This window comes from Rhinichthys klamathensis, unplaced genomic scaffold, assembly GCF_029890125.1.
Source record: "Rhinichthys klamathensis goyatoka isolate OS25496 unplaced genomic scaffold, OSU_Roscu_1.1 h1tg000246l_1, whole genome shotgun sequence".
In the NCBI taxonomy this organism is placed as follows: Eukaryota; Metazoa; Chordata; class Actinopteri; order Cypriniformes; family Leuciscidae; genus Rhinichthys; species Rhinichthys klamathensis.
Window position 1 is genome coordinate 584533 of NW_026606768.1, and position 25381 is coordinate 609913.

Here is a 25381-nt window from a genome sequence, read left to right on the forward strand (position 1 = left end):
AAAGTTTGCATTTCTTTCCATGAAAAAATCTTTCACAATATGAACAGAAACACTACAAGCATTGATGCAATGGATTTGTAAAACACTTCTATAGAACAAAGATACTTGTGTATTGAAAGCTCAAAAATATGTGTTGCGGCTTTCACTACACAGGAAATTGTGTGCATTTCTGGAATGGCAATAACATTTTTTGTGAACAAGTATATATGGACTCAGTCAACAGTGTGCTTAATAACAGTGGATTTGTGATCCTGCTTTCCTGTCGCACAGAGTAAAAGTCTAAGCAAACTTACATGACAGTCTCTCTTTCTTGAAGACCGTTGTTTCCAAAGATGACTGTTTTGCATTGATTTTCCAGTGATATTATCTGACAGCTCTATTGATGAGTTTATAACTTCTGTATTGCCAGGGCATTTTGTTCCAATAACATCTGTGTTTTTTAAACACATGAAGAAATAAACTGAGTAGGATATAGTCGGAGACATAACATGTGACAGTGGAGACTAAGATCTTTGGCACAGAGATGCTCCCTCAGAAAAAGGTTCCCAAAAATGGCCAGATGTGCTTGGTCTGGATTTTATTAGAGAGTGTGAATCACTAATGTAGTATTTATGTGACAAATCTGACGGAGATGAATCTGATACAGCTCCTTTGTGGTAACATTAGACATTAGCGAATCTAGAAATGAGCATTCAGATGTCTGTATTCGTGCAGGATTAACATGCCTTTCAAACACTATGTCAAATCAGTCATTGAAGCATAAACACCACACACAACAAAACAAAAAGGGTGAGGGGGTCATCAAGTGCTGTTTTCAAGACATCAGAAACTTTGACTCTAAACAACCATAAACACTTTAAAACTTTGTCCATTTAGTTTTCTGTAGATTGAGCAGAAAAGAAACATGTGAAATCAGATATTTAGACACCTCTTCACCAAGGCTGCATTTAAAAAACAAATGTTTTTTTTAGGATACGTTGATGAATAGAAAGTTTACAATGACAGCATTTATTTACTTTTTTATAAATGTCTTAACTGTCACTTTTGATCAATTTAATGCATCCTTGCTGAATAAAAGTAAACATTTCTTTCAAAAACATAAATTAAATTAAATATTTCTGATGCCAAACTTTTGAATGTTGAAAGTGCAAAATAACATTGTTCAGCCAGTCCTAAAAATTTGTGTGAATGACTAAACTAAAGGGAAAAATATCAAAGCTCTCCGTGGACAAATATCTTCTGATACACAAAAAAGAATCCTATGTTTATTTTAAGACAAATATAGTTTTAAATATGATGACTAATACAGGAAGACATCATCAGTCTGACTAGATAGAAACCAGATGTGTAGTTAAAACACAATCTCCACATTTAAAGTGTTTTGCGCCATTAACATGGCCAATGCCAAGTAATAAAGCTCTCATTTGAGTAGCATAATCATATTTGCAGTTTAGTGTATCTGCTAAACCGTATTATGGTGTTTCCGTGTGACTCATGTAGAGGGCAGCCAGTGATTAAACTAGAGATAGAAAACCAAACTCTGGTGTGGAATGTCTGAATTTAATAAGTGCGAACAGTTAATGCACAGCGTCCTTCAACCTTTAGCAGGCGTGTCATGGATACTTGCCGGTAACCTAATTAGGAGCAGGATTTTCACATTCATGTATCTCCTTTTCTTCTAGCAGAATACGCCAAGTCGGTCAGTCAGTCAAAAAAACATTTGACACTTGCTGGAATGCTGGTTTTGCAGATTGTGTTGGTTAAATAGCCAGATTTGGGTCAGATCTTTAAAGCCACGGCATTATCAAAGATCTCCTGCCATAATGCGTCTCCCAGACGGGACGCACTACAGAAGCGAGGAACCGGGGGCCCCAGGCAAAGCGGACACAAAAGGGTCCTTGTGTTTCCCCTTTTCTCTCAGATGGTCAAATCTTGTTACATAATACTCAGTTACCCCCTTTTCTCTCAGGCACCCCAATGCAGCCCAGAGGGGAGGAGGTAATTTGGGGTTTGTTGTTTGGTGGCCAGGCTCGGAGAAATGATGGCCACGGGTCTTGGTTGCATGACTTTGGAGAGACGCCAAGCTCTTTGTTTGTGCAGCACTGCAGACAGTGAAGGGAGGACAGCGAAGAGCCCTGACAGTTCGTCTGTACCTCAGATGGGTTTCTGATGGCAGACTGCCTGAGCAAGAACTGTGGGAGGTACATCCCAGAAGCCATGGACCCAACAGCTTCATTTAACGTTTTTCTGTCATCTATAGGTCTAGTGTAACATTGTGATTTCTTTGAGGTCAGCATTAAATGTTGACTTTTATTGCAGTTTGCAACCAACATAACTTCCATACGAGCATGACAGGATATTCAAAGAGAAAAAAATCTAGTTTCATCCATCAGGAATTGGTTGGATCATGAAAAGAGGTGGTTGGAGGGAGGGGCGTGGATATTAACTATTCAAAAAAAAAAAGACAAAAAAAAAGGTTTCTTTGGTATAACATGAAACGTTTACAATAAGATTCGGAATGTCTATTAAGAGGTTTCTTATGCTCACCAAGGCTATGATCAAGGAGGATGCAGTAAAACAGTAATATTGTGAAATAGTATTACAAGTTAAAATAACTGTCTTCTATGTTAATATATTTTAAAATGTTATTTATTTCTGTGATTTCAGCAACCATTACTCCAGTCGTCGGTCATCATTCTAATATGCTGATTTGATGCTTAAGAAACATTTATTATTATTATTATCAATATCAATATTGATTTTTGCAGAAACAGAAATATATTTTTCCGGATTCTGTTGCTAGCATGATTTAACATGTTGCTAGCATGATTTAACATTTTGCCAACATGATTTAACATGTGGGTAACATGATTTAGCATGTTGCTAACATTAGTAAGCATATTGCTAGCATGATTTACCAGGTTGCTATCCTGATTGCTATCATGATTTAATGCATTGCCAAGATGTTGCTAACATGATTAATATGTTGCTAACATGATTTAACACATTGGTAGCATGATTTAACATGCTGATAGCATGATTAGCATGTTGATAGCATTGTTTAACAGATTGCTAAAGAGATTTACCACATTTCTAGCATGTTGCAAGCTTGAATTAGCGTGTTGCTAACATGATTTAAGACATTGCTAGCATGATTTAACGTTACTAACATGATTTACCAGGTTGCTAGCATGATTTAAAGTTATTAACATGAATTACCAGGTTGCTAGCAAGATTTAACACATTGCTAGCATGATTTAGCATGTTGCTAGCATGATTTAATACACTGCTAACAAGATTTAACACATTGCTAACATAATTTAAGATGTTGCCAACATGATTTAGCACATTGCTAGCATGTTGAAATTGGAAAGTTTTTCCTTTGCGTTTTTTAAAAGTTTTGCATACAGACGTTGTCAAAACGATTCCTGTTCACACAGATCCGCGAAAATGCCTAAAACGCTGTATTATACATTTTATTATATGTCACTTTTTAAAGAAACTACGCGCCTATAGACTAAACAAGTAATACGCATGCGCATTACATCACCGTTTTCACAAATTCGTGTTTTTGAAGTTTACATGGAGATGATAACGTTATCGTGATCATAATCATGTTCAAATACTTGCACTTTGAAACCCGTTTTCAAAAGTTTGCGTTTTCATTCCAACAAAAAAACTGTTTGTCCTGTAAACGGCCCCTAAAACAGCAGATCAAGCTAATGAATTTATAAATAAAACATCAGTGTGACTGATCTGTGACAATAGAGACATGGCATGTTAATGATGAACACTGGCCTTAACCTCTATGTCCAGCAGTACATCCAGGAGCTGTTGTCAAAAGTGATTGATTATCTGATGATCAATCACAGAATGAAGCCTTAATCACTTTATCCCTCCAAAACTTTACAAAGACTAAAAAGAATTAAGTACATATGTGAAATATATATAAAGTAAATTGATGAAACGGAGTGGAAAACGTAGAGGGAAACCATTTATTGAAAACTCTGTGTTGTTAACACAAAACTACCTCCATTCAATAGGCTTTTGTGAAACGCCTTAGTATCCTGTGCAAAAAATAGGAGGTGAATTTTTATTCCATCCCTCCATGGAATATTTTAACTTTACTATTTACGCAGGTATTAACAGTCAGATCTTTTGACCTTGAGACATAATCAGACAGCTGCCACTGGACATCTCTCCACCTCCCAATGCATAAATCTGTCCATTTCTGTACTCAACAGGTGGTTGGACGGAGGAGGGATGTGTTGCCATGGGAACCAGCTTGCCCTCGCTGTGCAGAGTGTGCAACGGCGGAGCTCGAATGCGCTGTGTGAAAAACCATCATCACAAATTTATACGTCCACATCAACGATTTCAAGTAAAAGAAACACCTAGAAAAACAAATGTGCTGCTAAGTCTTTACTCAATTTTATAGCTTCTGCACAACCGCTGATTTTTTATATCTTCTCTGCCATTTTTCTACTTTGATAAGCTAATTAAATAAGCTAATGATCTGTTTTCATTACATGTATGAATTCACATGGTAGATGCATTAGAGGTGGGGTGATCAGTTTCTGATGAAACACAAAATGGCAGCAGTCCACTTTGACAGCACATCTTTATAATTCACTCCCGGTTGCTTTAAAATTTTTTTTTTTAAATCAAGGCATTGAAGACCTATAGTAAACGAATGCCTTCAAAATAATGAGGTGGAGAGATTGCTCAAACAAATCAATCCTTACTCTGAAAACAGACTGCACTGACTTTGTTGGGCAGCAAACGATTATGAATGAATGCAAATCTGATTAACCTCCCCTAAAACCCTTTAAAATGTGTGAGCTGTTGTTTTCGAGTCCATTGCAACAGATCCAGCAGAAAAGACACAGCCCTTTTGCCTACAAATTCATCCAACTCATTTATGTCAAAACAACACTTTATACACTCTTAAAAATAAAGGTTCCAAACGGGTTTTTCCCCCACAGTGATTCCAGAAGAACCATTTTGGGTTCAACAAAGAACCTTTCAGCGAACCGCTCTTAAAATAACCTTTTTTTCTTAGTGTGAAGATCATTTTAATAATCTAAAGAACCTTTTTCCACTATAAAGAACCCTTGAAAGGTTCCATGGATTCTTCAATAAAGGACCTTTATTTTTTAAGAGTGTACTGAACTACAACCTGTATCAAGTAGCTGTGTACATGACATCATATCCCTGGAACAAAGAACTGCAATCCTTGAAATACTCAGGATTGGATTGGACATGCATTGAAAATGACTAAAACTGCATGCCATGGCTCCTTTGGGAATATAGTAGCCTGCATTCAGAATGGTGGATTCCATTTGTAGGGATTGCTAAATATGATGGCAGTGTCCGAGGATATCAGATTATCTTGATATCCTTCTCATTTAAGTGTATTGAGATCAGAATCCTGCTTTAAGTGTTCATGGCTTTGGACTGATGCACAGTAACAGGTGGCACTAAATATAGATAAAACTGCTATTAATCATGCATGTGTCAATGTATGAAAAAATCTTATTAGAATCATATTAAAATCAAGACAAGATGAGGCGGGCAACACCTTTTTTCCCCCCTAGCAGCAGCGGAGTCTCTCAGCACAGAAGATGGCAAGTGTGTCCAGTGGGCTCTTGTGACAATAAAAAGGCGATTTAGCAAATACTGAAAGTGAATACATTATCAAATCAGTTACAGACACAAATCAAATTTTCCCGCAAGGTTTCACTGCACCAATAAGGACATAATGGGTTGGAAAAGGCTGTCTATGATGGCCAATGGCACTCCTCTTCTACTCGAATGACCATTTTAGCAGGCAACAAAGAATACAAAAAATTGCTTTTTAATTTCTAAAAATTCCTCGTTCACATGGAAGGGAGGAAGTGAATCAACAACTAAAATCAAAAGCAGGTCCATGCACGAAGCTAACAAAGGGCATGGCCACCGGTGACATCATTTTTACCTGACCACACTAACCGCCATCACAGTATAGCTTTAACAAAGGTGTACAGCTGATCTAGTGCAGTTTGGGGCATCGTCAAGAAAAATGTGATAAAAGAAAGAACATATATTATGGATAAAGTCCTTCAATATTAACAGATTCAAGAACCATATTTTTTTTCTGTCCTGTTGCTGGGCGACAAAATGCAGAAACTGAGCATCCAACTGGATGGACAATGGACCTTCTAAGCACCATTGCAGAATTATACATTAGACTTTATATTATTTAATGAAAAGACCTGCTTTTTTACATAAACACCGAGCGCGTCAATGAGATCATCTCTAACGCTCAGTGATGTATCGGAATTTTAAACACACCACTGGACGAACAGTCGCTCCCATTGGGCTGGTCCTCCATCCTTCTCTGGCTGAACGACACAATCTCTTAAATAACCCAAGTGACTGACCATTACAACTACAAAGACATTCTTGTTCTGTGCGTAAAATCAAACTACACGGATAAACAGTGTGATTTGCTGCGCGAGATTGTCCGAGCATAAATTATTTGGTGCTCTAATCCTGCCTTTGTGCGCCTCCATCATTGCCATAGTGACAACAGCTGCTCAGTGGAGTAATCACGGCGCAGTAACTCTACTACTACTACTACGAATACCACTGCATAATATGGTCTGGAAGAAAAATAAGTGAGCAATTATAAACAATTTTATAAGATTAAAAATGGTCTGCAAATCGCTTGCAGATGTTTTCTGTGGTGTCCTTCCTTTTAATGTGGGTAAATTAATGATGTGCATTTTGGACGAACCCCCAAATATCCCAGTTCGACATTTAACCTACATTTCCACGGCGCTGGTCCAGGCACATCAGCAGCAGCCGGCTCGCAGTCATGATTTACGCGCTGCAAAACCCAGCAGCGGCTGCACTACTGACCGACATTCTCATTTTGTGATGCTGTTCTGTCATGCCACCTCGTGTTTGAAGGCTATTGAGTCTTAACTATCAGCTGATTTAATATGCATGTCAAAAAAAATCTTACCATGTGCAAACAGCGGTGTCAAGAAGACAACCAGGAGGACAGAGAGCATCGGCACGCTCCAGCATCTCGAACACAACCTCATCTCCTTTCGGTACATGCTTGCGTGTAACTAAGAAATCTAGCTGAATACAAATTCTATAGTCTCATGGAAACCAAAAATGTTCAATTCGAGAAGTAAATCCTAGATGTGTTTCGTTCGATCTGTTATATCGTATCTCCTCTGCGCTTCTCCATGTCCACTTCTTTTGTGAGGTGTCTTCTCTGGTCGTATTTGTTTACTTCTATTTTTTTCTCAATGCGATGGAATTTGTTCCCTTATGGTCCCATTGCCACAGACCAAATGCAAGTCGGTGATCTTGCTGAGAACCGGACGGACGGACGGACGCTGGCCGAATCAATCGGTTCTGAAACCAAACCGACGCGCGTCCACTTGGAGAGATGCGATTCTACGCGTTCTCACAGTATGAGAGGGAAAATGATTTCGGCTCCCACTGTCTCCCCACCCCCTCTTATCCCCAACCCCTCCCCAAGTTCTTACTCCTTTCAATAATGTTCAACTACTGACAGACACAAACAGCCCTCCATTGTACAAGCTCGATTATTGCCTTGCTCATCCAATGGGTTTTTATCTTGGATAGTTGGAAACACTGATGCTTATCGATCCATGGATGGAACTGATTTTGCTGCTTGTGGCTTAGTCTTTCGTTTTCAAATATTCGCACATATGTTGAATATGCATAATTGTTTATTTTGTAAATTATAATAGTAATGAACCATGTGGATTTTACCGCTTGTGGCTTAGTTTTTCATATTCAAATATTAGCATATATGTTGAATATGAAAGAAGAAAATATAATTGTCACATTTTGTAAATTACATAATAATAATAATGTTTTTATATTATGCAAATGTTTGAATATAACTAGGCCAAAAAAAAAACCTGTTTAAATAAATACATTTCTATGCTTTTAATTATTTTAAGGGGGCATCTCACCTCATCTTCTCTAAAATAAGAATATCTAAATGGTTACCACAGATATGACCAATGTTTTAGACATGAGTTAAATGCAGAAACCTGCAGATTTCAATAATGAATTTAAATCTATTAACAGTGGATAAGAGGGCAGAGGAGATGCATGTGTTATGGAGGGCTGTGATATGGTCCAGATTGTTTACGGGTTGATGGTTTAAGGAAAGGAGAATGGAACAATAAAGCAGAGGAGGGGCGGGAGGCATGAGATACACTCCTCCGGCTGTGGTGATGAATGCATGAGGGCTGGAGGTGTCGGTGGGGGTCGGCAGCATTCTTACACACAGCACCATTGAGAAACACAAGGGACCAGCAACAGGCGGTTCACCAATGCCTCTATGTGTGTGTGTTAATAGCGTTCACTTTGTCCAAGGTTGAAATTTCTCTCTTCTGGTGGGCAAAATAACTAACAATGCTAAAGGGAAGAACATCACAAAATTCACTGCATCATAAAGAATCAATAAATCGACTGATTGTCCTTTAGTAACATATGGGACAATTGAACCATAATGCCTCTCACTTTACAATGTGAGTTTCATCTAAACCTACTCGGCTATCACAAGTTTGATGAAGCTGAGGTATAGAGAAAAAAACCCTCAAAGATTTCTTCTGTAAGTTTCTTCCCACTGTAAAAGGGACATTAAATCAATTCATTTCAGCAGGCAACATATGCAGATAGCAATTTTTGGTCAGTTACATCATTCATAAAGGAAAAGACTTTAAAATCAATGGAAAGTTTCACTGGGTGGAATTTGTCTTTTTTTTTTTTGCACTTCCTGAACCTATGGGGTCTGTAATACTACATAAATATTTCAAACAGGATATTCTGAACAGTAATATTAGTACAGCATTACTGTAGTGAGTTTTTGCAATACTAATATAGAATAAAGGGAGCAATTACAAGAGGGTCCACACACCATCGGTGCTCGGGCCCTAAATAGCAACAAAATATATATATACATACAAAACCATAAAAAAGAAAATCCCATAGAACTGATTTTCTCCCACAGACTCATTAACCCTGTCTCTATGCCTCCTTCTCCCCCCCTACTGGTTCCCACACTGCTCTCCGAGTGCAAGATTTGGGTTAAGTGCCAACAGGCTCTGCTTCAAAGGGACCGTGGAAGCGAAGAGCTGGTGTACTGTGGCCTCCAACCAGCGCTCTTACAATATTACAAATATACAACCATATACATTTCCCTTATGGGTGCTGGGACAAAAACTTTTAGACTTCCAGTCAAAGGTTTGGATGCACTTGCCAGAATTTAAGTTTTAGATCTTAAAATCCTTTTGATCGCATATATGCTTAAAGGGACAGGTCATTCAAAAATTAAAATTCTGCAATCATTTACTCACTTTCATGTCATTTCAAACCTATATAACTTTCTTCTGTAGAACAAAAAAGGTGTCCTGGTTACTCTTTTCCATTCAGCAGTAAATAGTGACTATTTATCCACCTTTTCCTGATTTTGAATTACGGGAGGTGCTTCCGGTTTGGGGAACTTCCACTCAAAAAGACTGAAACTAATAATTTCAAATAATAAGGCGGCGCTACAAATAATCCTTATCAGCCAGTTTGACTGAATGAGCTGAAATTCCCTTCATGTTTTATTTTCAGACATCAGAATATCTGTGGCAATATTCAGTTGCTGCATTATTTTCCTCCTGATTATTTTTTCTCTCTCTTTGCATTCAGCTGTAACCGTATGAAAAATGACAACATATACTTTGCATTTGTGGATTTCATTTACGATATATCCCATTGATAATTTACTGGAATGCACTAAGAATCTCTCTTTTTTTCCCCAAATCCTCACATCTCTTTCCAGGTTTGTTTTCACAGATACTTTAAAATGTAATTGTCTCCCCTTTTCACTTTTTATCCCTATTAGCAGTGTTTACTGAAACATTTATAAAGCAGGTAAATTCAGTATTTGTTATATGTCAAAATGACAGAAAGAACTTTAAAATATTATCACTCAATGCTAAAGATAATGAACATTTTTGATTACAGCAATGCAATTACATAATATTACTACAGTGATGTTTAACACATCCGTAATATTTCTGCAGAAATAACTGAGTTTTTTGGGGGGTTATTCGTGGTCTGTTGTAGTAATTTGTTAATGCTTTTACACTTTTAAATTCCCTTTTAATGTTCAATGGTTGAAGGGTGAGTAGAATAATCACATTCATTGTGCCAGTAAAAAAAAAAGAAAAAAAAGAAGCTTATTACTGCATTCATAGAGCAAACATTCCACTGATTGTTTACAATTTAACGGAAGTTACTCCCATAATTTGTGCAAAGCGTCACGGGGCGTAGGAAAAACATGGATAGAATATTTAGATTTCAAATGTAATAGATTTTACATTCAATATAATACATTTCAAATGTATTATATTATAAGTAGGCCTGATAATAATTAAAATAAGAAAAATATATAATACAGCAAAAATACTCAACTGTTCGAAATTTTGGAGTCGGTAATATTTTGTAATGTTTTTTTTTAAAAGAAGTCTCTTATGCTTATCAAGGCATGAATGTCTCTAATGCCTTTTTTAATCGATTTAATGCATTCTTAAAAGTAAATTTCTTAAAGCCCCCCTGTAGTCAATTCATGAATATGCAATATGCATATCATGAATATGCATATTAGTCCCCGCCTCCACCCCGCATCACACCAAATAGGACTACCTGTCCCACTCGGTCAACTTTACTGTAGTAAATGCTACACGATGGCAAGTAGAAATACTGGTGTAATTCAGCCATTTATGTTTGAACCAGAAACTGATTCAGAAGAAGATGAGTGGAAGAGTGAATTATAGGGTTGTCTACAAACGATGTATCAGAATGCGTTTTAGCCTATGTATTGCTCTCTACAATGCCGGACACATAATGGTAATTGATATGATTAGCCTTTTACTTGACTACGTTATCAAACAGCTAATAATGTGCTGCTAATGTTACACAAACCATGTTTTGTTTTGTTTTGTTTGAAGGAATTCAAACCAACGTTTGCCATCTCAGTCTGCCTTCTGAAAATCAGTATCCTTTGAACAACTTAGAACGTCAGTGGAGAAAGGCATATAGTTCATCATAACATTGCAATATACACAATTAACCCGCTATATTTCTAAATGTACCCAATTTTGTATAATCAACAGAAGAATATACCGGGATCTTTGCCTGCTTCCGAGCATAGTTAATGATATGCTAAAGCCCGCCCACACGTTGACGTGATTGGTCACGTAGAGAACAACTGCGGTTTCAAACCGCGTTTTTGAGACTGTCTTTGGTTCACTGCAGTTTTAAGGAGAAAATACTCAGCAATGGTGTTGACTTATGAATTTGCACATGGTTTGTCTTAAGGCATATTAAAAACACAACATAGACTTAAACAACATCAAAAACTTGATTTTTACCACGGGTAAACTGACCCCAAACCTCTGGACAGTATTGTACATACATATAGTAAAGTAAGACACTTGCCTGAGAGATGGTTGTAAAACTGCACCTGTTTTCCCTGCTGAACAAACTTTTATCTGGTTATGAATGAACGCTGAATAGGTTTCTTTAAAATGCACTCATGAGAAATGAGTATTATTAATAAGGTTAGGTTTAAAAATAGAGAGCCTATTAAAAATGTATAATAGTGATGATTATCTATCTGTGTGAAAGGTCTTAACCTTTAGGCAGTGCACTGATTTAAGCTTAACACATGTGAGATGTTTCTGTTAAACCTTTTTCAAATACTATTTTGCTTTATATACTTTTATTAAGGATTACATTCTGAATTCTGCAAACATCCTATTTGTAACTGATGATACATTATTGATTGGGTGAAGTGTAAAAGCAGTAAAGAACAAGGTCCCTTGATGAGCACTGCTGGCACAACACCTTCTTTGCCTTTTCTTCTTTTAAAGCTAAAACACCCCACTGGGAAAACACACAACCACACAACAAGACACAAATAGATCAGGTGGTTCACTTTGTCCTTGGATTTGTTGAAAGCTCTAACCACTACACAAACAAACAAATGTCCTCAAAAAATAATAAGCAGGATTTCTTTTTTACACTTTTAGTATACCTTTGTCTAACCCTTAACGTCTTTTTTAACCGCAGGTAAAGGCCACTTTTAAACCTGTGTTATGATGCTCTGCTCTAGAGCTGAATTGTGGTGCCAAAGGTATACTTTGAAACAATGTGGTGGTATGGTGAATTGTTTAGCAACAGACAACCAATCATAAATGCATGCATTAAATATTTTCGCACTGTGTACACGTACAGTCACAGAAGCTTTCACACGTTGTTGTTTCAGTAGATATTTCAGAAACAGATTTTGTCAACAATAAGAGTTGATTTAAATGCAAAATTTCCACAGATGGACAAGCAGTTATCAAAACAAGTTGTATTAATGCCAAGTGTGTAAAGGCCAAACATCTATAGATTACCTACAAAAATAATGTCACAATAACACTGGGCAGCCAAGAAAAAAATATTTAGGTTAAAGATCCATCATAATCCTCTCATCTGTTCACCATGATAGTGTTGTTTTGATAGCCATAGCTCTGTTGGTTTAATTCAAATGGAACAAGACATGGAACGTATTTAATCCCAAAAATAACAAAAACAATTGCCCCAAATACAATTATGACTCAAGAACTGAGGGATCCAAAAACCATCTTGATAAATCTTATTCCTCTTGATCCAAGCTTCCTATTTTTCTGACAAAAAGGCCTATGAAAAAAAAAACCTTCTTTTGTCAGCTCCATGAACTAATGGATATTGCCCATAGACTGTAAAAAAAAGAAGATGGACTCCACTTTCTTCTAAAATGAACCCAAAATGTCCCAGAAATGGCTGTTGGCATCTTGCGGCGATTACGTAATTTGGAGCTTGAGTCTGTGCAGTAGTGATCGTGAGGTGGAGCTGCGGTATCAAGGTCCCGGCCATACTCCCACAGACTCAATTGCAAGCACAACTGTCCACAATGACATTACACCTCGTTTTTATGACATCAAATAACTAAAACCCAACTTATTTGAAAAACGAACACTTAAATATACATCAGCGTGATAAAAACTATCCAAAATGGCAGAAACCATCTTTGGAAAAAATTGTATTTGAAGTGTAATTGGATTTTTTAGATTGACTCATGTCGCATACAATTACATGGAGAGGGCAGGTGTATGACCTATAAAGCAGCCAGCCACAAGGGGGCGATCAAAATGTTTTGGCTAAGTGGCAACCTTCCTGTATCTCTCTTGAAACCAACATTGAAGTGACTAGTGAATTAGGGGTCTTTCACACTGGCAGTTTAGTTCGGAACGGGGCACGGTTCGCATGAAAAATCGCTAATGTGAACGTTGTCATGCGGACCCAGGTGCGCACTGGGGTACCGAACCCGAGACTACCCGGAGGAGGTGGTCTGAGTTCGGTTGCTCCCGAACCGTTTTGCGGTTCGCGTGAATGTGAAAGCAACACGGACTCGGCTGCGGCTGCGCACTTGTTCAGGAAGTAAAGCAACCTGCGCATGCGTTTTAGCTTATTGTGATGTATTCAGTTAAATAAAACACTTGTAAGGAGGGATGATAGTGTTGATGATTTACCTTGGATAAGAGCGAGAGTGAGCCTGCAGTGTATTCGTGCATTGCGCACGGAATCAGGGCAACAAATTTGGAAATCCACTGTCTCCTCAAAAGAGTGCGATGACGTAATATGCACGCAAACGCACCAGGGTTCGATAGAATCAAATTGAGTGTGAAACCAGAACAACGCTACGGGGCGCGCCGGGAACAAACACGCTCGGGCTCGGACCGCAGCAAACGAGCCCAGTGTAAAAGCCCCCTTAAACTGCAATTCATCGACTGGCCGCTAGAGACAGGCTACAAAAGCCCCTCCCCCCATGTTAAACTGCCCAACTTTACAGCAGAAAAAAATTTGTTTACAGTCTGGTGCACTAAGTGGTTTTGGTCTATATAGCTAATTTTGCCCTTCATGAGAACTGTGAGGGGGGTGAATTTTTAACTCATCTTTTTAAATTATATTAAGCCTTAAAGTTCTGAATAATTAAGGGCGTAGCCACTTGAGCGACAGGTGGATTGCTGCTGCTGTCTCTACTAGCCGTTTGTCTGCTGTCTGTTAAGCCCAATTTATACTTCTGCGTCGAACTCACGCCGTAGCTACGTCGTAGGCTGTGTGTTGCCCACGTACTCTTCGGCAAACCCTGAAGTGCACCTCTCCAAAAATGTAACAACACGTCAATTCTACGTGGACCACAAGCGCTGTGATTGGTCTGCTAGAACTTCTACCTCGGGTTTCACATGCTCCCTCTGCATGTGTAATTGCGCATCAACGCGGACAACGACGCAGAAGTATAAATGAAAACCAACGCGTAGCCTACAGCGTAGAGGCTCCGGCGTAGGTCCGACGCAGAAGTGAAAATCAGCCTTACTGTTGCGTCACCTCAGCTTTTTTGGCCATTTTCGTTTATCCGGGACTCAGTGACACGCGGTGACACGCTGCCAAGATCAGCCAACTTTTGGGCTTAAAAAATGCTCTTCAGAAACCTACAGGTGACGTCCCGGACACTACGTCCATTTTTTGTTTTACAGTCTATGATTTTGGCTTCACTTTTCAGGACGTGTGTGACAGACTAGCGCTGCGGCTGAAATTGAATACTTCCCTACTATATAATATGCAAAAACAGTATGACAAAAAGTAGTATGTCCGAATACATAGTATTCAAAAAATAGTAGGCGAAAAGTCCCCAGATGACCAACTACTTCCGGCGAGATTCTGAAGTGCGCATTCGCTGGACACTTTACTATCCTGTGAGGCCACAGGTGGGGATTTATAAATGGAGGTGCAGCTGACGCTGGTAGGTCACGTGACATTAACAACATGGCGGATTAAGTAAATCCGAATTTCATTCATACTACCCATATTCATACTATACAGAGCGTACTTTTTTAACGGTCGTAAAGTAAATTCAAATTTAAATGTAGTACCTACTCAGACAGTATGCAATTTTAGAGGCAGTGTTGGTCTTGCCACTCACAACACCTTAGCAAATGCATAGAAACAGTCTTGTAACCACCTTGCAATGCCCTAGCAACCACCCAGATATGCTCGGTTACCACATAATAACAAGCTACTATGTAACATAGCAACAAGAAAAAAGTCACTTAGAAAACCTAATCAACCCTGGTAGCAACACTCTGGTAACCACCCAAATGCACCCAGAAACCCCATAGCAACCCCATAGTCCTAAGAGCCACAATCTAATAACAACCCGACAATGTCCTGGCAACCATTCAGAACCCTTTAGCAACGGCATAGCAATATTCTGGCAACCACCCACAACACCTTGGCATGGTGGCAATGACGATTTAGTTTAAAACATTTTTTTAAACCTAATTCATATTACCTCCAGTATTAAGAATTAGAATTATCAGATGCATGTATGAGGTATGAAAACAAACTACTTTGTTCAGGAGTCCTTTTTCATTGCCAGGTAAAAACTCTCTCCTTTATGTCTTTCTCTCAGATTTACATTCACGTCATATAAACTCACACACTACTAAGACGCAGTATATATGCAAGATATATTATAATCCAGTTCCTGCATGAGGCCAGAGCTAAGACCCTCCTCCTGTTTCTCCTACACCTACTTCAGCGCTTTCATTTCCCTTTATTCAAGTGCCATTAGCGCACTGCTGCTATTCCTGGCTCTGGACAGGCTGGAGCTTGGATCATACAGGCTTATGTGCTGCCAACCAGAGCAGAACTAAACTGTTTGTGCAGCCCCCCTCCCCACCATTAGCAGTGGCCCATCCCCCCGTCTGTGCTCCCTCTCAGCTCAGCTGTGCTCCATTGCTATACAGCGGACAGTGTTTTTATCTCACACACACTCATGTTGACTTGTGCGAGTGGTGACACATTAATGCCATATTAACAGATTACAGGAACATGATAGCTGGCTCCATGTATTTATTGACGAGCATGAATCACAGCACTGTGGACTAGCATGATGATCAATGATATCCCCTCGTTCCATTTATGTAGCAATATGCTGAGCCTTTGCCTTTGGTTCAAGTGGCCCTGCACAGTATTAGCAATGCCAAGGTCAAGAGTAACATTTCCAAGGAGCATTATTTGCGGGTCAGTAAGATATTTTTTTTTTACTGTTTTTGAAAGTAAAGTCTCTTATGCTCATCAAGGCTACATTAATTTGATCAAAAATACAGTAAAACAGTAATATTGTGAAGTGTTATTGCAATATAAAATAACTGTCTTCAAGATTCTTTAATGAATTTCAAAGGAACAGAATTTATTTGAAGTGGAAATCTTTTGCAACATTTTAAATGTCTTTACTGTGACTTTTGATTAAATTAATGTGTCCGTGTTGAAGAGAATGAATTTCTTAAAAAAAAACAAAAAAAAACGTATTGACTGAAGTCTTTTGAACGGTAGAGTATAGGTATATTTATATGTAAATGTTTTAAATAAATAAATGACATATAAATGACATTAAAAAGAATATATAGTTTTCTATGTAATGCATTGCTAGACCATTTGAACCTATATTAATATAGCAACTAGCTTCTATTTACACTAAGTGAAAACAGCATATTTTATTAGCAATAGATGCTATTGATGACAAATTTAAAAAATTGGACACTTTGTGGCGGTCTAATTCTTCAGTCAAGAAACAAATTCCTTCTGGGACTAGCTTGAAGAGAACAAAAGATGACAGATCAGCAAGGACACCATATGGTTCATATGAATCATAACAACCAATCAGAAACCTGTCAGATCCAGATGTCAGACTCACTGGCAATGAGAACGGGCTGATACAGGCAGGCCAAGTGTGCATTAGCTGTGGCATCAAACCAAAGATACAAAGAGGTGACAACCGGAATGGACATCAAATATAAGAGAGACAGCGAGAGAAAGAGACGGTTATGACGCTCCTACCGCAGACTATAGAACAAATAAGACACTTGAGTAGGAATAGAACACGGTACACACGGCAAGCTAATCGTGGCACATGGTACACAGACCATTTACTGAATAGACACTTGGCAGAACATTGGAGAGTGGAATCTCAATATTGGACTGTAGGAATATTGCAGTCCAATTTCAACAGCGCTACTGTTAAGCAGTGCTGCGTTCTGGTAAAATGTTGAGGAGGAATACGGGAAGAGCAAAACGAGGTGAAATTGCTGCAAAATGCCAACAGCACAGGCCATATGTACATTAAACCAAAAAATACACAGTCTTTTTCCATATACAAATACCACAAAACAAATTAAACAGATCTTTTCGTCCTGCACGGTGTAGTCTGATTGCCAGCAATGGCCCACGCAGCTAAACAGATGCCTATATTAACTCTCACTAAGTCACAGAATGACTGAGAAAACAATGAAGTCCATTGTTATGTAATGCACTAAAGCTTCTAATGAAGGGTTCAGATAATTGGAAACAAAGGGAATGAAGGTAATGAGACAACCATAGCACAATGGCATGTTTGTCACTCTTTGTTTGGCTAAAGGGCATTCAGCCTTGCTATATGCAGGTTATAATAGTCAGACACTGAAGATGGTCAAATAAGTTCACTTCACATGTGTACATGCTTTGGTCTGCTATGGCAATAGTGGCCAGCTTTCTTTTCCAATTAGGAAGTATAAATCAATAGCAAAACCTTGCTAACAGCACTTCCTTAATCCACCAGGACGCAAATGTAAATCAAAATGGCAGTTTAGAGCTTTAAGCATGTTTCCCAGTGTTCACATTGTTGTAATAATGAGCTAGAGATATAATATAAAATGGCATTAGACAGAAGAATAAGATGACAAGTCCACAGAAAAGCGCTTAAGTCTTAAACTCTGGCTTATTCATATTTCTTTTTACTAAGGGCAAATCCATTAGTCCTCCATCAGGGACAAGGCATCAAGTGTACTTTTTTTTTTTTTTTCTCGCCATGTCTTAATCATGCAGAATCTGCTGGAATATTTATTGCAAAGAAATCAACACACATGTTCTCTCTGGTCTGGAGGCAATTCCATGGAAAGTAGAACAACTCCTAGGAGCCATTTGCAAATAATGTTTTTTTTTTTTTGTATTACAATGCATTGCTTTCCCATTGATTTTATATAGTAAATACGCCCTAAACTGATGTCTTTAAATGCTGTGATCGCATCTTGAATCTTTTTCAACACCTTGCACATGACACGGCGTTCTACACTCAAGTTAAAACGCCTCTCAAGACCTTAGGTTTTTTTCCATTCCAATGTCCTGTATCTCACGTTTTTAAAAGCAAAAGCGCATTTCGGGGGAAATAGGCCCTTACATTTACATTGATGTACACTCACAAGCGTTACATTGCATTCATGCTATACATTTTTCATCAGTTCAATAATGAATCGAACCCATTACGTTGGCATTGCTAACTCCATGTTCTACACAACTCTGTCACACTAGTCTTATGTTCACAAGTATACTAGTATTATGGATGTTAAGTGTGTATTTTAGCAATTTTGTCGAAGTCAAAGTCATTTTTCATTGACAGCATTTCATGGTGAATGTGATTTCACGAAGTTGATCTTTGTTGATCCTAGAATAACATTCAAAATCAGATTTGAGGAACAAGTTTACAGTTTGTCAAGTTTAGGCTTACAACCAGGGTTAGGAGCTTCTACATCAGTGTTATTCACCTATCATTTCCCTCTGATTTTAGGGAGAAGTTATAGGTAGGGTGAGGTTTGGGGGTAGGGATAGGGTTAGGACTACATTTTTGGACAGGAATGTTGTTCCAGGATCAACCAAATATGTTGATCCAGGAACATATCTTACTTGGCAAAATCACAGTGACCAGCATTTCATACATGCTATATTGAACCGAGAAAAAACATTTATGAAACAGAAATGGTAAGTAGCCCTTGTTCTTGATGGAATTTCCACAACAAAATTTGACCTTTGGCAGACACTGAACTAAACTTAATTCCTCAGCTTCAAAAACAGAAAAAAACTGGCTTCAATATTTGGATAACTTAGAGCAGTGATAAATAATGCAGTGACTATTCTCCTGTTCTCTCAAAGCACTCAATCAAGTAGGCTTTATTTCTCACTCTCAACAGTGCAAGTTGTTTGTATGAGATGTAGTTTTACTAGATTAGCTGTAATTGGGAAAATGGAGACACTAACCTCTTCATGCAGAGAATAGACCAAGAGAAGACAATGACATGGGATAGGCGATGGAGAACTGGGAACTGCTTTCCTTCCCCTTTACCCGTTGCCTCCAAACCAGTGAACCGCTGGCCTACTTTCACAGCTTCCATTTTTAATGAGTTCCTCCAACACCCACACCGGAGCTCACCAATCAACAACCTGTCACATCCACAAGAAAAACCCACGTGAAAGGAACACAGAGTAATTGTAATAAATATTGAAAGACTACTGGTTTAGTGGCCTCCAGACATGCCAACAGCTGGTTCCCAGCTCAGGGTCCCAATGAAATTTATGGAAATGCCATCAGAAAACAGTGTGATATCTGGATAAGTATACAGTGTATTTTTATTAAGGAATGCGGTTGACCTTTTGTGCTCCAGATGAGTGGAATAAAGTCAGTCAATTACTTTGTTTTCCTGATTTTTCTACATGCAAGAATCTTGAGAAATAACCAAAAGCAGATTTACACCAATGCAACTGATAGCAACAGGGTAGTTCAAGACAAATGAGGCAATAAGAAACATGGGGAATTAACAGGCCGCGCTAAAACGAAAGACATCACACTTACCTTTACGCATGTGTTCAACCTCCTGCTGGAAGCTTGGCATTGGATCCAACTTCTTTTCTGCAGGCAGGCTGGAGGTCACACCTGTGCTAATAATGCGTCAAAGCACAGAACTTAAGGGCAAAGGAACCTCTCCAGGAAAACATTACACAGCCCCACAATCTTCTTTAGCTGAGAGGGTGTCATGTTCTCGCTCTAACCCACCAAAAATGAAAGAAATTTGTTTTTCTGGGAGGAGCTTGACGTGTTCACAGAGCATGACTAAGGTGTTGAGTTGGAAAACTAAACTACAGTACAATGAGTCATAAACAAAAACAGACCATCACAAGCTTATCAATGTCTGGTGTTTTAAACCATTGGAATTTTAGGCAAAACTAAGGGTTCTGTATAGTAACTGTATTGTTTCATCTGGCCATGCGACTCAAGCAACTGAGATACATGGCTTTGGAAGGAAAGGAGGGACAGAAATCACTTGTTTTGTGCCTGAGACTTTACTATAGCAAAAAAAGAAAAGAAAAAAGGTGGTAGTAGTCCTAAACCTCTGAGGAGAGTTAGCTAATCAAGGTCTTCCTAGGGACTATATCAGGGGTATCTAAGGCTACGTCCAAAAGCTGAAAAATGCCACCTTTGGAGGATACATTCCAAGGTAGGAGGGCATCAAGGCATGTCCAAATCTAATGTTAGCTTCACTTTCTGTCTCCTGAGATACCTTCATCTGATCGATTTTTGAAGGCAGCATTGATGTATCGTTGCCTTTTATGTCCCAAAATCTTGTGCGTTTCATTCTGTGACAGTTAATCAAGATGGCGGTTGGTGGTCAGTTTCTTATTTCTAGTGAGAAATGACTAAAGTAAATAAATATTTGCTTAGTTATCACCAAAGCTCACTCTATGTTGTTGTAGATTACTTAACCAGCCAGTCTGAAATCAGTTTCATGAGGTACCTTTTATACCTTTTGCGCAAACGCTACCTGTGCTGTCATTGCCTGATAGGGCAGCGTGGCAACAAGCCAACCTTAGTCGGAAAAAAAAACGTAATGCCTGCTAACGCTGCGGTATAATCAGGGAAGGAGACAAGAGCCGTTTTTTTTTTGTCAATAGAGTAGGGGCTTCACATGCTGGATAAACCACTTTTGTAAGGAAATAGCTTGTTATTAAATGAACAGACAACCCATCGGCTAATCTTCTACATGTTTGCTCTAAAACGTTAGATTTGGATTAGTCTAATTTTAGAGTTTACACCAGGGAAATAAATGCTGCTTTATAAAAGTCACAGACAATTGTGCGACAGGTATGATTCAGTTTACGGCACGTCTCATGCATTTCTATGGTATCCACAAACAGTGATCGACTGTCGCACAACTGAAAGCAATTCAATGACAACACGGCTGTAATGTGATTTATTATCAAGGCACAAGTCATCCAAGTCATCCATTATGCTTTTTTCCAATGGTAGAGCTACGGACTTCTGTATCTCCCAATAATAAGACCATCTCTGGTTTAGCTCCCACTTGCCTCAAAATAACTGTCTGGAAGTTTCTAGCATGTTTAGTTAGACCTTTAATAGCTGGTTCAGGTGTGTTTAATTGGGGATGGAGCTAAACTCTGCAGGACAGTTTCAAGTTCAAGTTTCAAGTTTACTTTATTTATATAGCACATTTAAAACAGTCGCAGACTGACCAAAGTGCTTCACAACAAAAGAACAGAACAAAAGTGAACACAATCCACTTTAAGGCACACAGTTTCGGTTTCATCAAGGTTTCCATATTAGGCAATAATACAATCCTAATATGCCAAAGAGAACAAATGAGTTTTTAAAAGCGACTTAAAAATGGTCAAACTCGGAGCCAATCGAATTTCCACTGGCAAGTCATTCCAGAGGCGCGGACCGATTACCGAAAAGGCACGGTCACCTCTGCGTTTAAGTCTCGAATGTGGAATTAAAGCTGCAGTCGGCAAGTCTGGCAGATTGAGTGGATTTAGGAAAATTTTGAATGTTTACAACTCTCATGCCCCTCCCCCACTATCAATGGATACCCTCCCACTGAGTTCATGCTCGTCAGTGCGTGTGCACCAGATTTTCAGTGAACGCGCCCGTCTCATCAGCATCCATCAACACCATGGAGTATTTGGAGGTATGCTGTCCTGGCTAATCTACCGATAGATTGCAATTGCTAACGTCATTTATACTCTAAATGAGCTTACTTGATTTTCCGCCATCACTCTTCATTACTGCGCGAACTTCCGCGAACTTCAGGCATGTGATTGTAACGTAAGCGAGGGGTGGCGTGTGCCCGATCTGTGATTGACAGTCAAATCTCACACCCCCCTGCGCTGATTGGACCCGATGATCCGGGAGCTGTGGATTTTTGCAAAAACAAATAACACGCTCCAGGTGGAGTTAGAAGCTCGGGTTTTTTTCTAAAACCACTTTATTTATGTTAATCTGTCGGATTATAGTGTCGATTTAACTGAATATGATCAAAAAAATGTTGCCGACGGCAGCTTTAAAATAAGATTCTGATGCAGCAGGTCAGATAGGTAGCCAGGTGACTGAAAGTGCAGTGATTTAAAAACAAATAGTAGAATTTTAAAATGTATTCTAAATTGCACTGGCAACCAATGAAGGGCCTTTAAAAGTGGAGTGGCGTGATCCCTTTTCTTCTTTTTCAACAGAAATCTTGAGGCAGCATTTTGAACTAACTGGAGACGGGCAATTTGGGCCTTAGAAATTCCACAGTATAACGAATTGCAATAGTCAAGACGTGACGTAATAAAAGCATGCACTGCCATCTCCAAAGTCTTATCAGTAAGGAAATGTTTCATTTTTGCAAGTAGACGGAGCTGATGAAAACTGGACCCAACTACTGAAGAAATTTGTTTATCAAATTTTAAAGAGTCATCCAGGATAACACCCAGATTCCGTGCCTGCGAGGACCTAAAAGTCGATAGTGACCCCAAATCCAGGTTAAGTGTTTTCGTATTTTCAGAAGGGCCAAAAACAATTACTTCAGTTTTCTCCTTATTTAAGGATAAAAAATTTTAGAGATAACCAGGATTTAACCTCATCTAGACAAGAGGAAAGAGCAGTCATGGCCAAACGATCATTTTTCCTGAAAGGCAAATAGATTTGGGTATCATCGGCGTAAAAATGATACGACACCCCATGTTTTCTAAAAATAGATCCCAGAGGCAGCATATATAATGAAAATAGAGAGGGGGCCAAAATCGAGCCTTGAGGAAGGCCACATGGGAGAGGAGCAGTAGAAGATAAAAATTATCCTGTCCTAACCACAAATTTCCTGTCAGATAAAAATGACTGGAACCATTTTAGGACTGTACCAGAAAGACCCACCCAAGATTTCAGTCTATTAATTAATACCGAATGGTTAACGGTGTCAAAAGCAGATGATAGATCTAAAAGAGTGAGGACCACAGAGCTACCCGTATCAGTTGCCAAATAAATGTCATTTAACACTCTCAGAAGGGCTGTTTCAGTGCTGTGGGCAGTTTTAAAACCCGATTGAAAATGTTCAAACAGAGTTTTTGCAGCAAGGAAGGATTGTAGTTGAAAAAACACAATCTTTTCCAAAACCTTGGAGATAAAAGGCAAAACAGAGATAGGGCGATAATTTTTTTAAATAGACAGATCAAGTGAAGGCTTCTTTAGGAGAGGTATGACAGTTGCCACTTGACAGTGACCCTCCAGAAGCGGGTTTGGACAGCCCTGTTCTAGTTCAATCGTTCTAATGTTTTTTTGTTGTTGTTTTTTTATATATTCGTTTTTGGTTAAAATAAAGTCTGAGGTAAACACAAACTCAAGATATTTTCGTTTTATTCTACAATCTAAAATACATTGGTAATACCCCACGTGTCATTTTTAAGAAAAAACTTTTACTTGTCTTAAAAAGGCTGCTAACATGGTTAAATGGGACATGATATGGGCCAGATATATGTCTTGCCATTCAACCAACATTACCAAATTGGTTACTTTAACAAATTTACCTAAACCACCAACATTTTCCAATGATCGTCAACTTTGTTGAGTAGCATTAAGAAATCCCACGAATGCTCCAGAGCTAGTGGCTAAGAGAGTCTTAGGCTGTAGAATCTGATGTTTAGTAAGACGAATAAAACAACTAATTAGCCCACTTTCATGCAACCAATAATTGGTTCCCTAAGTGCTCTATCAAACTGCTATACAATAATGGTTGGTGAAGTGTAATAGTTACAGCCTATGGCTGCTAACTGTAAGGTTGCTGGTTCAAATCTGCAAAGAATAAGGCATTACAATTGACCTCTTGAAAATAAAAGTAAACAAATCTACAAAACGTAGTCATGTGCACACCCATATAGAATCTGCAATCCCAGAACATGCAAAAAGTTCCACAGATTTAGCAGAATGCCAAATGCCCATGGTGCAAACACAGAAGGTGCCTAATTAAGAGGTTGTTGGCAGCCTGTTGGCACAGTCCCACATTTGCTCCTTTCAATCTGAAAGGCTAAAGGTTTACGCTTGCTTCTCCGATTCAGCGAATAAACCCGCTCAAGTCTCTCAGAATGGAGCTGAGATCAAGACCATCCAGAGTAGAGATTCGAATGTGAACTCGATGACCCTCAAGGTGCATATTTAAGGTCATGCACATGGAACTCAACACAAGGAATGCTGATTAGGGGGTAATTAATTTCACGTAACAAATACAGTCGCAGCTCTATGTGTCTAGAGAGGGTGGCTACCGTCTCAGACAGTAATTCTCCCGGTAATGGAGTCTCCGCCGTTAGATTTGCCGGAGCCCTTGCTTTAACATTCAATCTTTAAAGCACAAAACAGCCCCTCCTCTTCAGCTACTCTTCATGCAGAACCATGGGACCTGTTACCATGGAAACGTCCTCAGAGATAGTGCGGGTGCACAAACATGAAATGCTTAAATGCCTCCATCAAGCACGTATCGAACTGAAACGATGGTGCTTGGGATACAAGGGAAGTATCCTTTATATTCGATTGAGAACGCACAGGCGCCAACTATTTCTGGCAGCCCAAGAGATTGAGCCGTCTGTACATCACACACAGGCTGTCAATGTTTGTTGTTTTAATTCAAAGTCTTTACAATTGGGGGTTTTGCAGTTCCACAGGGAGTAATGCAAAGCAATCAATTTGAAATTCAGAAGACATTGAAGAACGTACCGTACATTTAGCCTTCTGTACTAGCTGTAACTGTAAACCAGGCAGGTTTGATCAAAATCTGGAGATGCATTCGGTGCATTCAAGGTATACAGCATTCATGTTTCCTTGGAATCAACCCTCATAAACTTCCAGGAACAAATCATAGCATTATTTGAACATAAACGTGACTAGCCGAAAATGGGCTTTGCAAAGCTGTCCTCGTTCCTTCCGTGCAGCGACACCGCCTGTGGCATTGAGCAGAGCACCCTCTTTTTTTTTTATTCACACATCTCTGGATCTGCCACCATGGTTACGGAGGTGAAGGATGAAGACTGATGGAAGAACACACAAGCAAGAAGAGGTGAGGGACAGAGGCGGAGA

At 38.9% G+C, this 25381-nt stretch overlaps 1 protein-coding gene across 10 annotated transcripts in view; it reads right to left on the reverse strand.

The window, feature by feature from the left end:
• The window catches only part of cspg5a (chondroitin sulfate proteoglycan 5a), a 31159-nt gene extending 23659 nt beyond the window's left edge, over positions 1 to 7500 (reverse strand). For 4 of the 10 annotated variants that reach the window (XM_056266190.1, XM_056266187.1, XM_056266182.1 and 1 more), the window contains exon 1: positions 7010 to 7499. In XM_056266190.1, coding sequence (XP_056122165.1) covers positions 7010 to 7106 — 97 coding nt within the window. In that variant the 5' untranslated portion in view covers positions 7107 to 7499. Of the gene's footprint in view, positions 1 to 7009 lie in introns of all 10 variants that reach the window. The other 6 variants (XM_056266185.1, XM_056266183.1, XM_056266188.1 and 3 more) reach the window with 2 other exon arrangements.
• Between the last annotated feature and the right edge of the window lie 17881 nt (positions 7501 to 25381).